The following is a 13,967-nucleotide window of genomic DNA, read 5'->3' as shown; positions in this document are numbered from 1 at the left end:
AGACCAGATTGGGATGTCTGGTTGGCATGGACGAGTTGGACTGAAGGATCCATTTCTGAGCTATATGACTCTATGACTCAATATCCATCACACTTTGCAGTTAATGCAGTACTTTGAAATGTAATCACTCTTGTATAACTATTATATTAGACAGAGCATGATTCATATTCAGCAAACCCTGTATAATAAGATGCTCTCTTAAAATATTCACTATGACTTATTCTGGTATTTTTGGAGCACAGTGGAAAGAAAGATCAAACAAATGGCTTCATTTGATAAGAGTCAATTTTATTTCTTTTTTAGAAACTAGTTACCAGTACAACTTCAAATACTTATTGAACATCTGGTGATGAGGCGTTTTTCAAAGAAGGTTAGTATAATTAAATAACCATCTCAAGTCCCTAGATGGGGTAATGTTGAGATAAAGATTATTAGTGGAGATCCATTGTGATTTTCAGGTAAAATATAATGCAGATGACAAATGATTTTCCCATAAATAAGTGAAGGGCCTATTTGAAATCTTTAAAAAGCGACCAATTGACATTGTCATGGCTTCTAACACTTTTCTTGTGTCCATCAGCAAGGCCAGGGATATTTCCTCAACTCATCTGCAAATCATGGACAATAGAGATAGTCTTTACAGTGTGACTTAAAGAAAATGCAGCATTTAATGTGCTGCAAAGGTCCAGGAGAATCTTATTTTACTCATATTCTAATTATGGGGCTTGGCTACCTAGAAATTTTAAAGTGTTTGTAAGAACTACTCAACCTTCTAACATCTTTAGAAACTCCTGCCAATTTGATATTTTTATGTTTATATACTGCATATTGTGCAAGAGAAAATCTACGAAGCATTAGCATTTTGAATGAAAATGAATTACTATAAATGAAATATGAATATAAGAAACAAAATATGAAATATGATAAGAACTGACTCAATGTGAGCATCCATTGTTCAAAAATCACGTTCATTTGGGAAAGTCTGAGAAATAAATATATTGGGGTATTGCAAATCACCTGAGTTCAGTTTGGACCATCACACAGCATGTTTAAAACTTTATCCAATATTCCTGTATAGTCTTTCCAATGATCCAGCAGTCTCTCAATGTTTTCTCCCAGAGTTTCCATACTTCCTATTGTTGCAGTTTTGTCTTGATTTTCATGTTGTCTAACATGGCAAAAAGGCAAATACAAACAACTGGGCCATACACTTCAAGTGACATTGAGTGAAATGGCCATCTGCTGTCCCCTACCTCACAGTATTGAGACTCAATAGTTATCTGAACCAAATTCCAAACAGCTCAGTTCATTGGGATACTGGTAGAGGCCTGGAGGTAGCTGGTTCAGCTGGAAGTTGGGAATCAGGGAAGGGGAGGTGAAGAGCTTTTAACAGAGTTAAAAAGGACCAAGTTCGAGGTGGCATCAACCTAGATCACTTTTATAGAATCTGTTTCTTCCATCTACATAAGATATAAAAGCTGTTATTGCGATATGACGAATGAAACATCACTGCTAATAACAGAACAATCTATTGCCATAAAATTGCAATCCAGCCCTTGCTACAGCATTTGAGTTGGACAATGACTTGCTAAAGCTTGTTCCATGCAAGTACTTCAGGCACATTGTGTTCTCTATGGCAGTCACACTGGATCTATTGGCAGTGCATCTTTGTAGCCTTTTGATGCATGAGGTGATTGTTTATGTCACAGCAGTGAACTCTGAGTTAAACATCACCTGAAGTGGTCCAGGATATCCACTTTTGCATGACAATCACTGTCACATTTGTAGCTGGTGAAGTCAATATGCTGACAAAGTGCAAAATCCACTGGCTTCTGTTTCTTGTGACCACCTCCTTGACTCACTGGGCTTTCTGTTTCTCCTAGCCACTTCCAGTACCCCTCCAAAAAGGCAGCCTCTAGACTTCATGGCCATTGGCAACTGTCTCCCAGTTAAGGTCTGCCAACCTCCTATCTCTGGTACAGGTGTCCTTGTGATGGAAATTTGGACTTCCAACAGGTTGTGACCCAGTTCACAGAAGACTTTTGGGTGTATAGCCATTACGGCCTGGTGGCTCAGTGGTTAGCACTGTGGCCTCAGCGCCAGGGACCCAGATTCAATTTCAGCCTCAGACAGACTTTCTCCTCATGTCTGCGTAGGTTTGTTGGCACAGCATCGAGGGCTGAAGGGCCTGTACTGCATTGTAATGTTCTATCCATTTGATGAGCAGAACTAATGAGATGATTCAGGCTCTAGCCTGCAATTTGGGCCCATTCCACTATCCTTTCTAAAGCAAATAAGAAAGAATTCTGATCGGGAAAGAGTAGACCATATAGACCACCTAGCACTCTTAACCTTTCAATAAGACAATGGCTGAACATTTACATCAACTCTACTTTCCAACTGTCACCCCAATTTTCTAGATTAAAAATTTGCCCTGACATTGAGCAATGCAGGGCAATGTCATACATCCGACTATGCACAGTGATACCTGACTCTTAATGGTTTGCTACTTCTTAATTTATATCCTGTTTTGTCCTTTCAGGATCCTGGAATATTATCCGGCAATTATATGAAAGGAAGCCAGGTACTTCATGGGGCATTCGACTTGTACATGAGAGATTGGCATTTTTTCATTTATAATTGTGTATGTGAATCAATTATAATCTTGGTGCACTGAGATTCCAACTTTTGTGCAATCATTAATAATTATGGGAATCATTAATGCAGTGCAAATCATGCAAAAGGCAAAAATATTCACAACATCTTGAAGACAGCAGCATAGATTGCAAACACGCAATCAATAGACTTCACTGCCTCCAACATTTTCAAAGTATGTTGGATAATTGTTTTATTTCACTAGTTCAGGAGATAGTGAGGACTGCAGATGCTAGAGAAGTCAAAGTCGCTAAAGCATGTGCTGGAAAAGGCACAGCAGGTCAGATAGCACCTGAGGAGCAAGAGTCGATATTTTAGGCATAACCCTTCATCTGCACCTGAAACGTCAACTCTCTTGCTCCTCAGATGCTGCCTGACCGCTGTGCTTTTTCCAGCACCACGCTTTATTGAATCTTTTTTCAATAGGGATACATTGATACCATTATTTAATTGTTTATGTGAATACTTTGCCTCAAATTGCTCATTAACATCATGCAAATGTCTAATGTTGCACTTTCTTTAAATTAATGTTTGAATGTGGGAGTGCATGGGGGAAAGTTATCTTCCAGAGACACTTGCACAGTCTAATGTACCACTTAGTTGTAGCAAATCAAATATCCATATGAACTGCAAAATTTTGAGAAGGTAGCTCATCATCACCATCTGAAGATCAATTAGAAACCAGAGATAAACGTTGGCCCAGCCACATCCTGTGAAGGAATTAAATCCAAAAATACATTGATCAGCGTCACTCGTGATAGCAGAGACATCAGGTTAGACAGATTAGAACATAGTCTAACATCCAAAGAACAGCACTTTCCACACCTCCCACCCACCCCCCACCTCCCTGCTTCCCCACCCAGCTACCCCCTCCCACAACCCGCCAATCCCGCTCACTAAAACGTCACTCTGCTAAAGCCAGAATTGTTCGGTCAGCATCAGCAGCTGAAATTGTATTTCCGATCGCATCGAAGAATCTGGGTTCATGCCCAAACAATTCTCTGTGCCTCGGTCAACCCCATCCCAACAGCATGCTAATTCCTTACCAGAGGCAAAATAACAAATAACAACTAAGGATCAGTAAAGGAAATAAAAAATCTGTTGAGCCAGTGTCAAATTCAAAAACAATAACACTTGAATAGCTGTTGTATTGAATCACTAAACTAATGTACATCATGGTACACATTATAAAGGTGACTACAATTTAAAAAAAACACTCCAATGGTTGTAAACTGTGCTGACATGATGGTGTGAACAGTAATATCTTGTTTTATCAGTTGATCAGTGCAGTGACTATTTATTGGGTTTCTATTTTTGAGATGTGGAGGTGCCAGTGTTAAATTCGTAAGTCACATAACACCAGTTTATAATCTGACAGGTTTACTTGAAATCACAATCATCTGGAACATTATTCCCTTGTCATGTGAGCACTCCATAAGCTTGTGTTTTCAAGTAAACCAGTCAGACTTTAACCTGGTCTTGTCAGAATTCTGATTTCTATTGTTAAAATGCTAGGATTTTACAAATGAATATTGTTGCTTGTGATTAGCAACACTCTTGTCCCAAGACCATTTTAACCAATGGAATTATTTTAGATATGTAGTTTCTTATGTCTTTTAGCAGGTTAGTACCAATGGTTTTGTTAGATATATTTCATGGAAGTCAGTCTTTTCACAGTAACTTCAACAATTAATAAGTAACGCAATAGTGATATCAGAATGAATATATTAACTCAGACTGTGAGGTGATTTCTTTCTTATTAAGCAATTTTTCACACTATTTGAAAGTAACACTGAGAATTAATTAACTTGATCCATAGCATGAATCTGAAGCAAATTATGCTGATTTGAGTTAAGTATTGTATGTACACTTGCAAGATAGGAGTGAAAAGTTTAGTCATTCCCTCATTATGAATACTGCATTATGTTCGCTGATATATCATTTGATTTAATATTCATTTTTACTTTGAATATTGTGACACATTGGTATGCTGTTGCAAGGAAACAAACATTTAGCCAGATAAACGGGAACTACATTTGGTTAAATGTACTGATGTTGAAAATTTGTGTCTTTTTGCATTAGAGAGTATGCTGTGTATTTTATTACTCTGATCAGTAAGTTTATATTTCTGTATCATTGTATTCAAATGTATTTGTGATTATTGTATCCTATTGGTGGATGGTTGTAATCTTTAAAAAGTTTTAAATTAATCAAGTGTCAATTCTAAAAAAAGTATTAAATGGATGGCAAAACAGTGTATCTAGAATTCTTTTATAGAAATATATTTATGAATAACCCTATTCAACAAACCTAATTCATGAATTGTCTGATCTCGAGTCCATCATCTCTGCGCACAGTGAACATATTTTCATCTCCTGGAGTCAGGTTGAACAGGGTTTGAGTAAAACAAATCTACCTTTTAATGCAACACTTGAAGTTATCAAAACATTCAACTCTTATCTGAAGACTCCTCAACTGGTTTTTCCCAAACATGCAAACGGTCATGCCTCACTGGGACAGCACGCTGGACATCAACCACAGGAAATCAGAGTGTCGTTAGATGAAGGGCTTTTGCCCAAAACATCAATTCTCCTGTTCCTTGGATACTGCCTGATCTGCTATTGCATTTCCAGCACCACACTTTCGACTCTAATCTCCAGCATCTGCAGTCCTCACTTTTGCCATAGGGAAACAGAGTCATCACATTAGTTAAGGGCTTTAACAAAGTATGCAAAATTCCCCAATTGACATATCTTTTAAATTCAGCTTAATATCAAACATGGATCAGGGTTCTGTACTCAGCCAGAACTACTGTTAATTATGTACCACAGATAAATAATTATAAATTGCTGACATTTCTTCCATCAGTTAAAATTTTAACCATCTTATAAACCCCACGACAAACACTTGCAGATAGACACAAAAAGATGGTGTTGTGGGTGAAGGAAAAGAAAACTGAGAAAGCAATTCAATGGCCCCTGCCCACATGGTTCACTGAGATAATCCTTTTGCTTGTTATTCTTGAATCTTTTTCATTTCTTCACAAGAAGCACAGGCAACTGGTATATTAGTTGCAAAGTTACTTAGTTATTGATTATAGCAACTTGTGTAGGAAAATAAACAGTGTTTTTAAGGCTTTAGGTATTTTTCACTACAAAGGGAAAGACAACATTTCTGTTTCAGGAGATCTGATGGCATCAGGCCATATCGTTCACACTCACAAGCTGTTTGACTATCCAGGAACCAATCGCATTGTTGTTGGCAAGCAAATTATCTTTGTCATCCAAAGGTCACAATCCATGAACCAATCACCACCAATTGCTGACTCAATGTCACTTTGTGTGCACCCACAGGTGTTTGCCTTACTGCTTGAACAAAGTAGCAACATAAACACTGTTTACGATGAGTTTGGTATATCCTTTTATAAAATGCAGCAATCCCTTCTACCAATCTTGGTTTTAAAACAGTACGTTTTCAATTTCTGAACACAATCAAAAATACAGAAAACTGAAAAAAAATTGGCTTTACTATATGTTTTCAGAAGCCTTCCAAAATTTAACTGACTTTACCTGCTATATATACAGGGGACAGGGAAACAAATTTCCCCTGAGGTTATCAATGGTGACCCTTATGTGAGAGGATGTACATTTAGCGTCTTAACCTAAAACTAACCCAAATGTTTTCCTGATTATGGTTAGATTGAACGGCATATTTTCCAGTGGGTAATTCAGAATTGTATCCTGTAGAATTGTATATTTGTGCCAAACCTACAACTGCCACAGACTTCTTTAGGAATAAAAACCAGGCCGAGAGATTGTTTTTTCTTTGTTGCTCAAAGCAAATAGCTTGTCAACCAAAAGGGTGAACACAGATAGTTTATGGCACAGAGAGTCACCACTTGGCCCAACATGTGGAACCTGACTTGGTACTGAATGACATGGTCAGACTTCTGACTTAGTCCACCCCAGTCCAAAACCAGTATCTCCACTTCCTCAATGACCTGGGTTTTAGCGAGAAAATAGGGTAAATTGCATGACGTTGTCAGTGAGGTCTTCCTCAAAATTGAGAGAAAAATGCCCCTATTACTAACCAAGTGTTGAATGGTGAGACAGAATTCTTGCTAGTGCTAATTCCTCTACTATTTGCATGTATTAACATCTCTTTATCTGTTAATATCACTTCATTGATATGTAGTTTCTCATTGTCCCACTCAAAGGGTAAATATTGGCCTCTGACATGCACCAGCCTCATCACACCTTCTAGGTCATTGCTGTACATTGGAGCACAGCCTCACCTTCCAATGCAATGTTGCTGCAAGGACACTCTGAGCACAGGGACAGACACCCGCTTTATCGATTCAACCCAGCTGCATCACAGGGATCCTCCTTTACTCATGGGCCACCTAGCATTGACTAACACATTGAAAATAACAATAGCAAACTTGCAAAGTGCTACTTACCAACAGCGAGGAGTAGTGCCAAAATTGGGAGAATTTTCCGACAGACTACTCAAACAGCAGCCTGACATAGTCATAGTGTAGGAAATCACAACTTACAGACAATGTTCCAGATTGCCCCGTCACCATCCCTAGGTATGCCCTGTCCCACCAGCAGGACAGTCCCAGGACAGATGATAAAACAGCTAGGAAGGAGTTACTATGGAAGTACTCAACATTGACTCAAGACACCATGAAGTCTCATTGCTTGGGTTAAATATGGAAAGGAAATATGTAGACTTCAATGTTCTTCACCAAAAGTGGCTCAGCAGCATCTCTTTAACTAAGCTGCTTGGGTCTTAAAATACATAGCTGCTAGACAGATGCAACTGTCCTTGACAGTATCAGTAATAGTGACCATCGCACAGTCTGTGTGGAGGTGAAATCTTGTCTTCACTTGGAGAATACTCTCCATTTGTGGGATAGCTGTATCACCATGTTAATTCAGATGGAATTTGACTGGATCTAGCAATTCAAGGCTAGGCATGCATGAGGTGCAGTGATCCATCCGAAGCAGTTGAATTGTACTCTTAACGCAATTAGAAATGTTATGATAAATAAGGCAAAGAGCTGTGGATTCTGGAGGTCAGAAACAAAAACAGAACTTGCTAGCACTCAGCAGGTCTGGCAGCATATGTAGGAAGTAAGTAGAGTTAATATTTTGAGTCTGATGACTCTTCATCAGAGCTGAAAAATGTGTTGCTGGAAAACACAGCAGGTCAGGTAGCATCCAAGGAGCAGGAGAATCAACGCTTCGGGCATAAGTTCTTCTTATGCCCGAAACGTCAATTCTCCTGCTCCTTGGATGCTGCCTGACCTGCTTTTCCAGCAACACATTTTTCAGCTCTGATCTCCAGCATCTGCAGTCCTCACTTTCTCCTAGTTGACTATTCATCAGAGTTGTTCACTCAAAGTGTGAACTCTGCTTTCTTCTTACAGATGCTCCAGACCTGCTGAGCTTCACCAGCAAGTTCTGTTTTTGTTTCTGATACCTAGCGACCAACCCAACCCTGACTCTACCATTATCACCGTGACAGGAGACCAATCTGCGTCAATGAAAAGGACATGCCAGCAGCACCAGGAAGACCCAAAAAATGAGGTGTCAACCTGATGAAGCTGCATAATCAGCGAAGCGAGTCCACAACCAACAGATCAGCTCTAAGCTCTGCAGTTCTGGATGCAGGTTTGCTCACTGGGCTGGAAGGTTCATTTCCAGACATTTGGTCACCCTACTAGGTAACATCTTCAGTGGGCCTCCAAGTGAAGCACTGCTGATGATTTCTGCTTTCTATTTGTATGTTTTGATTTCTTGGGTCAAACAACATGACCCTCTCTCACCAGTATCCTTACATACAGAAAAGGAAAGACACCACTTCGACTAGGACAACATATCCATCCTAGGACAAGCCAAACAGAGACATGCATGAAAAGTCCTAGAAGCATGGCATTCCAACTGGAACTTTATCAACAAACACATCGAGTTAGACCCCCATCTACCACCCCGTGAGAAAAAGAACAGGAAATGACATCACCACAGGAAATGACATCACCAACCCAAAGAAACCCAAACATATAAATAGAAAGCAGGAATAATCAGCAGTGCTTTGCCCGAAGGCCCACAGAAGCTGTTACCTAGTATGGTAATGAAACATCTGGAAATGGATCTTCCAGCTCACTGAGCAAACATACATCCAGAACCTCAACCTGAGCTACAAATCTTCTCAAAACTCTGCAGTCCTGTCACATCCTGTCAATGGTGATCCACAATTAAAACAAGTCACTGGAGTAAGAGTCTCCACAAATAGCCACATCAATTAATGATAGGGAAAACCAGCACATCAGTCCAAAAATCAATCTGCAGCAATTTGCAACAATCTTCAGACAGAGGTGATGATCCATCTCAGTTTGCTCTGATTGTCATCACCATCACAAGTGCCAGGCTTCTGCAATGATGTGGAGGTGCTGCTGCTGGACTCGGGTGGACAAAGTTAAAACTCACACAACACCATGTTATCGTCCAACAGATTTATTTGGAAGCACTAGCTTTCGGAGTGCTGCTTCTTCATCAGGCAGCTCCTCCATTTGCAGAGAGGTGCGAGGGAGGAGTGAAGGGCTTCTGGGAAGTTTTGAAGTGGGTGAGATCTAAACCCGAGATGCTACACTGTAGGGCCTCCCTCCCACCCACCTCCTCTAACCTTACTAAGAGTCTGTGAACAAGGTAAGTTTTTTCAGGTTTTCTTTCTTCTATTCCTTTGTTTAGTTCTGTGTGGGCTTTCAGAGTAGCAAGATATGGATGTTAGGGCAGTTGAATGTTCCTCCTGCAGAATGTGGCAGGTGAGAGACACTTCACATATCTCTGCCGACTACATCTGTGGGAAGTGCACCCAACTCCAGCTCATTGAAAACCAAGTTAGGGAACTGGAGCTGGAGCTGGATGAACTATGGATCATTCGGGAGGCTGAGGGGGAAATTGAGAGGATGTACAGGGAGGTGGTCAGTCCCCAGACACAGGATAAGGACAGCTGGGTTACAATCAGGGGGAGGAAAGGGAACCGACAGTCAGAGCAGGAGTCCCCTGTGGCCATTCCCCTCAGCAATAAGTATACTGTTTTGGATACTGCTGGTGGGGACGGTCTACCAGGGGAAAGCCATAATTGTCAGGTCTCTGGCACTGAGCCTGGCACCGTGGCTCAGAAGGGAAGGTGGGGGGGTTGGATAGAAAAGCACTAGTGGTAGGGGACTCAATATTTAGACTGATTGACAGGAGATTTTGTGGTGAGGAACAGGACTCCCGGAAGGTATGTTGCCTCCCTGGTGCCAGGGTCCGGGATGTAGCCGATCGGGTTTACAAGATTCTGAAGGGGGAGGGTGAGCAGCCAGAAATTGTGGTACATATTGGCACCAATGATATAGCCAGGAAAGGGATTGAGGATCTGAAAGTGACTACAGAGAGTTAGGATGGAAGCTGAAGAGCAGGATGAGTAAAGTAGTGATCTCAGATTTGGTACCCATGCCACAAGATAGTGAGATGAGGGACAGTCAGCGAATACAGCTTAACACGTGACTGCGAGGCTGGTGCAGGAGGGAGGGCTTCAGATACCTAGACCATTGGGATACCTTCTGGGGAAGGTGGGACCTGTACATGAAGGCCGGGTTGCACCTGAACTGGAAGGTACAAATGTCCTGGGTGGGAGATTTGCTTGTGCAATTTGGGAGGGTTTAAACTAATTTGGCAGGGGGATGGGAATCAGAGCCACATGTCTGAGAGGGGGTCAGTTGCAGACAGGACAGTGGCAGGATATATTGCATCTATCAGGAAGGTTTCTCATGCGATGAAACATAGAGATCAGTTGAAGTGTGTCTGCTGTAATACAAGGAGTGTCCGGAATAAGAATGACGAACTTAGAGAATGGATCAGTACTTGGGACTACGATGTTGTGGCCATAATGGAAACGTGGGTTTCACAGGGGCAGGAATGGTTGCTTGATGTTCCAGGGTTTAGAACGTTTAAAAAGAACAGGGAGGGTGGAAACGGAGGAGGGGGTGTAGCATTGCTAATCAGAGAGCGCATCACAGCTACAGAAACGAAGGTTGTTGAGGAAGGTTTGTCTACTGAGTCAGTATGGGTGGAAGTTAGGAACAGCGAGGGAACAGCCATCCCATTGGGGGTTTTCTACAGACCACCTCATAGCAGTAGAGAGAATGAAGAACTCATAGGTGGGCAGATTCTGGAAAAATGCAAAAGTAGCAGGGTGGTTGTTATGGGTGATTTCAACTTTCCCAATATCGACTGGAACCTCCGAAGTGCAGGTGGTTTGGATGGAGCCGTTTTTATCAGGTGTGTTCAGGAGGGTTTCCTTGCTCAGTACGTAGACAGGTCAACAAGGGGAGAGGCCATTTTGGATTTGGTGCTTGGTAATGAGCCAGGACAGGTGTCAGATCTCGCGGTGGGAGAGTACTTTGGTGAAAGTGATCACAACTGCCTCACGTTTAGCATAGCCTTGGAAAGTGAAAGGAGCAGTTACCGAGGGAAGATATTTAATTGGGGAAATGGAAATTATGACACTATCGGACAGGAGTTGGGAAGTATAGACTGGGAGCAATTGTTCCACAGAAAGGGCACAGCAGACATGTGGTAAGAGAATGATCAGGGAGAAGATGGGGCCAATCAGGGATAGCGTAGGGAACTTGTGCGTGGAGTCTGAGCAGATAGGGGAAGCCCTAAATGAGTTTTTTGCTTCAGTTTTCACCAAGGAAAGGGAGCTTGTTGTAAATGAAAACTTTGAGGAGCTGGGATACAGTCTTGACCAGATCAAGATTGATGAAGTTGATGTGCTAGAAATTTTGGAAAACATTAAGATTGATCAGCTTCCTAAAGGGTCCTGTTGAGATTATTCACCTCAGCGCATTAACTAGCAGAGTCCCTGCAAGGCTTTGAACGAGTGTACAGCATTTCAATTCACCCAAAGACAGTGATATTATAATCTCCTCTATAATGGAAGAGAGGAATTGGAGTCTACAACTTAAACCATGTTCTACAGTGTGAAGACCAACATGAACGTTCACAAAGAATGACTGCAAAAGTACTTCACCTCTTCCTCAGTAAATATATGTCCTTCATTCCCCATTGACCATGAATGTGTGCTAATGATAAGGTGAGTCAACACATTTAATTCTGCAAGTTAGTCTCAACAAATAAAAATGAATACACAGAAGTTAAACCAATATTTACAAATGAAACATACTACATGTGGATCATGGTGTGCCATGATGGTGTGAAGCTGATCTGTGTAGGACGCCAAGGTCTGTGGATGTAGGTGACCAAGTTGGAGCAGGTTGCAAGCTGGAGTTATCATCAGGTACTGACTCAGACTTTCTTGTCAGGAAGTCTCAGTTTCTCGTTTCTATCCAGCAAGGGCCAGAATGAGAACCAGCACACTAATGAGTTGAGATGAAATAAGAATAGGGGTGATAATGAATAAAATGCCCATTATTTGATAGCTTTCTGCTCTGTAGCAAGACATCTGGAACTTAGTTGGAAAATGTGACTGGTTTCTCCTGGCATTGAGAGAAAACCCACTGGAATTCTCATGTGATGCACTCAGATTTTTCACCATAGCCCACATTACTCAGAGCCTGAAGATTCCAAATATCTTTTTGCCTTTTTGAATTTACAGGATAAATTTGCTTGTGGGAATGGTGGTTAGTAATGATGAACTAAAGGCATTTCCTGTGCAATAGACCGCTGAGTTTAGTTTCAATATGCAAATATTGCAATTCTTCCGTATATTGAGTCGATTTATAAGGGAATATGAGGATGAAGAGCTATATAAAGCTATATAGTCAGTCCATCAAATGTAACTGCTGTAGAGAAGTTGATCAAAACTGCATCCATTGAGTAAATCCAGTGAGAATCACAATTTCTTTACCTGTTTTAACTAAGCACCGAACCATCAGAAATATCTGAAGCTTTCGTGACAAATGTGAGTATAAACCATTAGCCTCTTTAAGAATATGATTATACAATTCCATCAGGGTAATATTTGTCAGAAATTAATGCAAAACAGCAAGATGGTTATCTTATTTACAGTTTGTACAGTTTCAGAAAAAAGTTTAATTGTTTCGCTATTGTACATTTATAAATCCTTAGGTATGTTCTTCAGAAGTTTCAGATTGAGTTTCTCTGAGTTCCCTTAAGTAGCTGTCTGTCATTGAGCATACTGTGCCGTGCATTGACACCTTTAAATGGCGGTAACTTCTGTTTTTAAATGGATCTTCTCAGCCAGCATCTGAGTTATTGGAGTTTTTGAGGTTGCTTGGAATGTCCTTGGCATGTAGAATTAATGAGAATCCCAAGGCAGTTTACACATATATTAATGGCAGGAGGGTAGCTCAGGAAAGGGTGGATCCATTTAAGGACAAAGGAGAGTGTGCGTGGAGTCAGTGAGGTCCTGAATAAGAGCTTTGGTGCAGTCTGCATAAATTTTAGCAAAGCATTTGATCAAGTCCTATATGACAAACTGGTCAAATAAATTAAATTGCATGGACTCCAAGGGAAAGCGGCAAATTGGATCCAAATTGGCTCAACATCAGAAAACAAAGGATGGCAAGTGTAATGATTGTAACGCTGTTCTTACTGGGGAAATTCAGGCTCAGTGACGTGTTCCTTTGCAGTTCCTGGTTTATATGCATGGTTTAGAGTTAAAGTGAGGAGGCTTATAGGCCAGGAGCAGATAGGTCAGACTAGTTTAGCTTGCGATTATGTTCAGCATTGACTGGTTGGACCGAAGGGTGTGTTTCCATTCTATATGACTCCATGACTTTATAATATTATGAAAAGCATTGCAAATTATATGAAAATTTGCATACAGTTGTTAGTGAGGGAGAATGTGGGAAGGTAAGAAATGTCTGGTGTGGTAGGAAGAGAATGGTAAACATAATACAATCCAGGGAAGTGTGAGGACATTTGTTTAAGAATGACAAACAAGGAAATAAATGGCAGAATTCTGAGAAGTACACGGGGAAGCTGAAGTGCTTTTCCATAGATCACTAAAAGTAGAGGGGTAACTGGACCAATGGTCAAAAAGGCACATGCAATATATTCCTTTTCTGAAAAGAGATATACTTTGTTAAAACCTTTCCTCTTGCATTAGTCAAGACAATTTGCAAAACCAAAATAAATGGAATACAATCTTTATAATGGTGTGAAATGACAACGGCAATTGTTGAAAAGTGAGCTCTGATTATTAGAGATATTGCCATGGTTAATGTATGAATTAATGCCAACTGACAGCTAACTACCAGCTTTGTTTAAGTT

At 40.7% G+C, this 13,967-nt stretch overlaps 2 protein-coding genes across 6 annotated transcripts in view; both read left to right on the top strand.

Annotated features, from left to right (window-relative positions):
• Positions 1-4,899, top strand: part of LOC122540913 (adhesion G protein-coupled receptor F5-like) — a 33,344-nt gene extending 28,445 nt beyond the window's left edge. For all 5 annotated transcript variants that reach the window (XM_043677206.1, XM_043677234.1, XM_043677215.1 and 2 more), the window contains 2 exons: positions 304-370; positions 2,543-4,899. In XM_043677206.1, the coding sequence (XP_043533141.1) occupies positions 304-339 (36 nt within the window). In that variant the 3' untranslated portion in view covers positions 340-370; positions 2,543-4,899. The remainder of the gene's footprint in view (positions 1-303; positions 371-2,542) is intronic.
• A 7,599-nt stretch (positions 4,900-12,498) lies between these two features.
• Positions 12,499-13,967, top strand: part of LOC122540902 (adhesion G-protein coupled receptor F3-like) — an 82,095-nt gene continuing 80,626 nt past the window's right edge. The window contains exon 1 of the mRNA XM_043677193.1: positions 12,499-12,633. The gene's annotated coding sequence lies outside the window, so the exon portion shown is untranslated. The remainder of the gene's footprint in view (positions 12,634-13,967) is intronic.

Source organism: Chiloscyllium plagiosum, chromosome 3 (genome assembly GCF_004010195.1).
Source record: "Chiloscyllium plagiosum isolate BGI_BamShark_2017 chromosome 3, ASM401019v2, whole genome shotgun sequence".
In the NCBI taxonomy this organism is placed as follows: Eukaryota; Metazoa; Chordata; class Chondrichthyes; order Orectolobiformes; family Hemiscylliidae; genus Chiloscyllium; species Chiloscyllium plagiosum.
The sequence above is the reverse complement of the archived record's forward strand: the minus strand, read 5'-3'. Positions and strand labels throughout refer to the sequence as shown.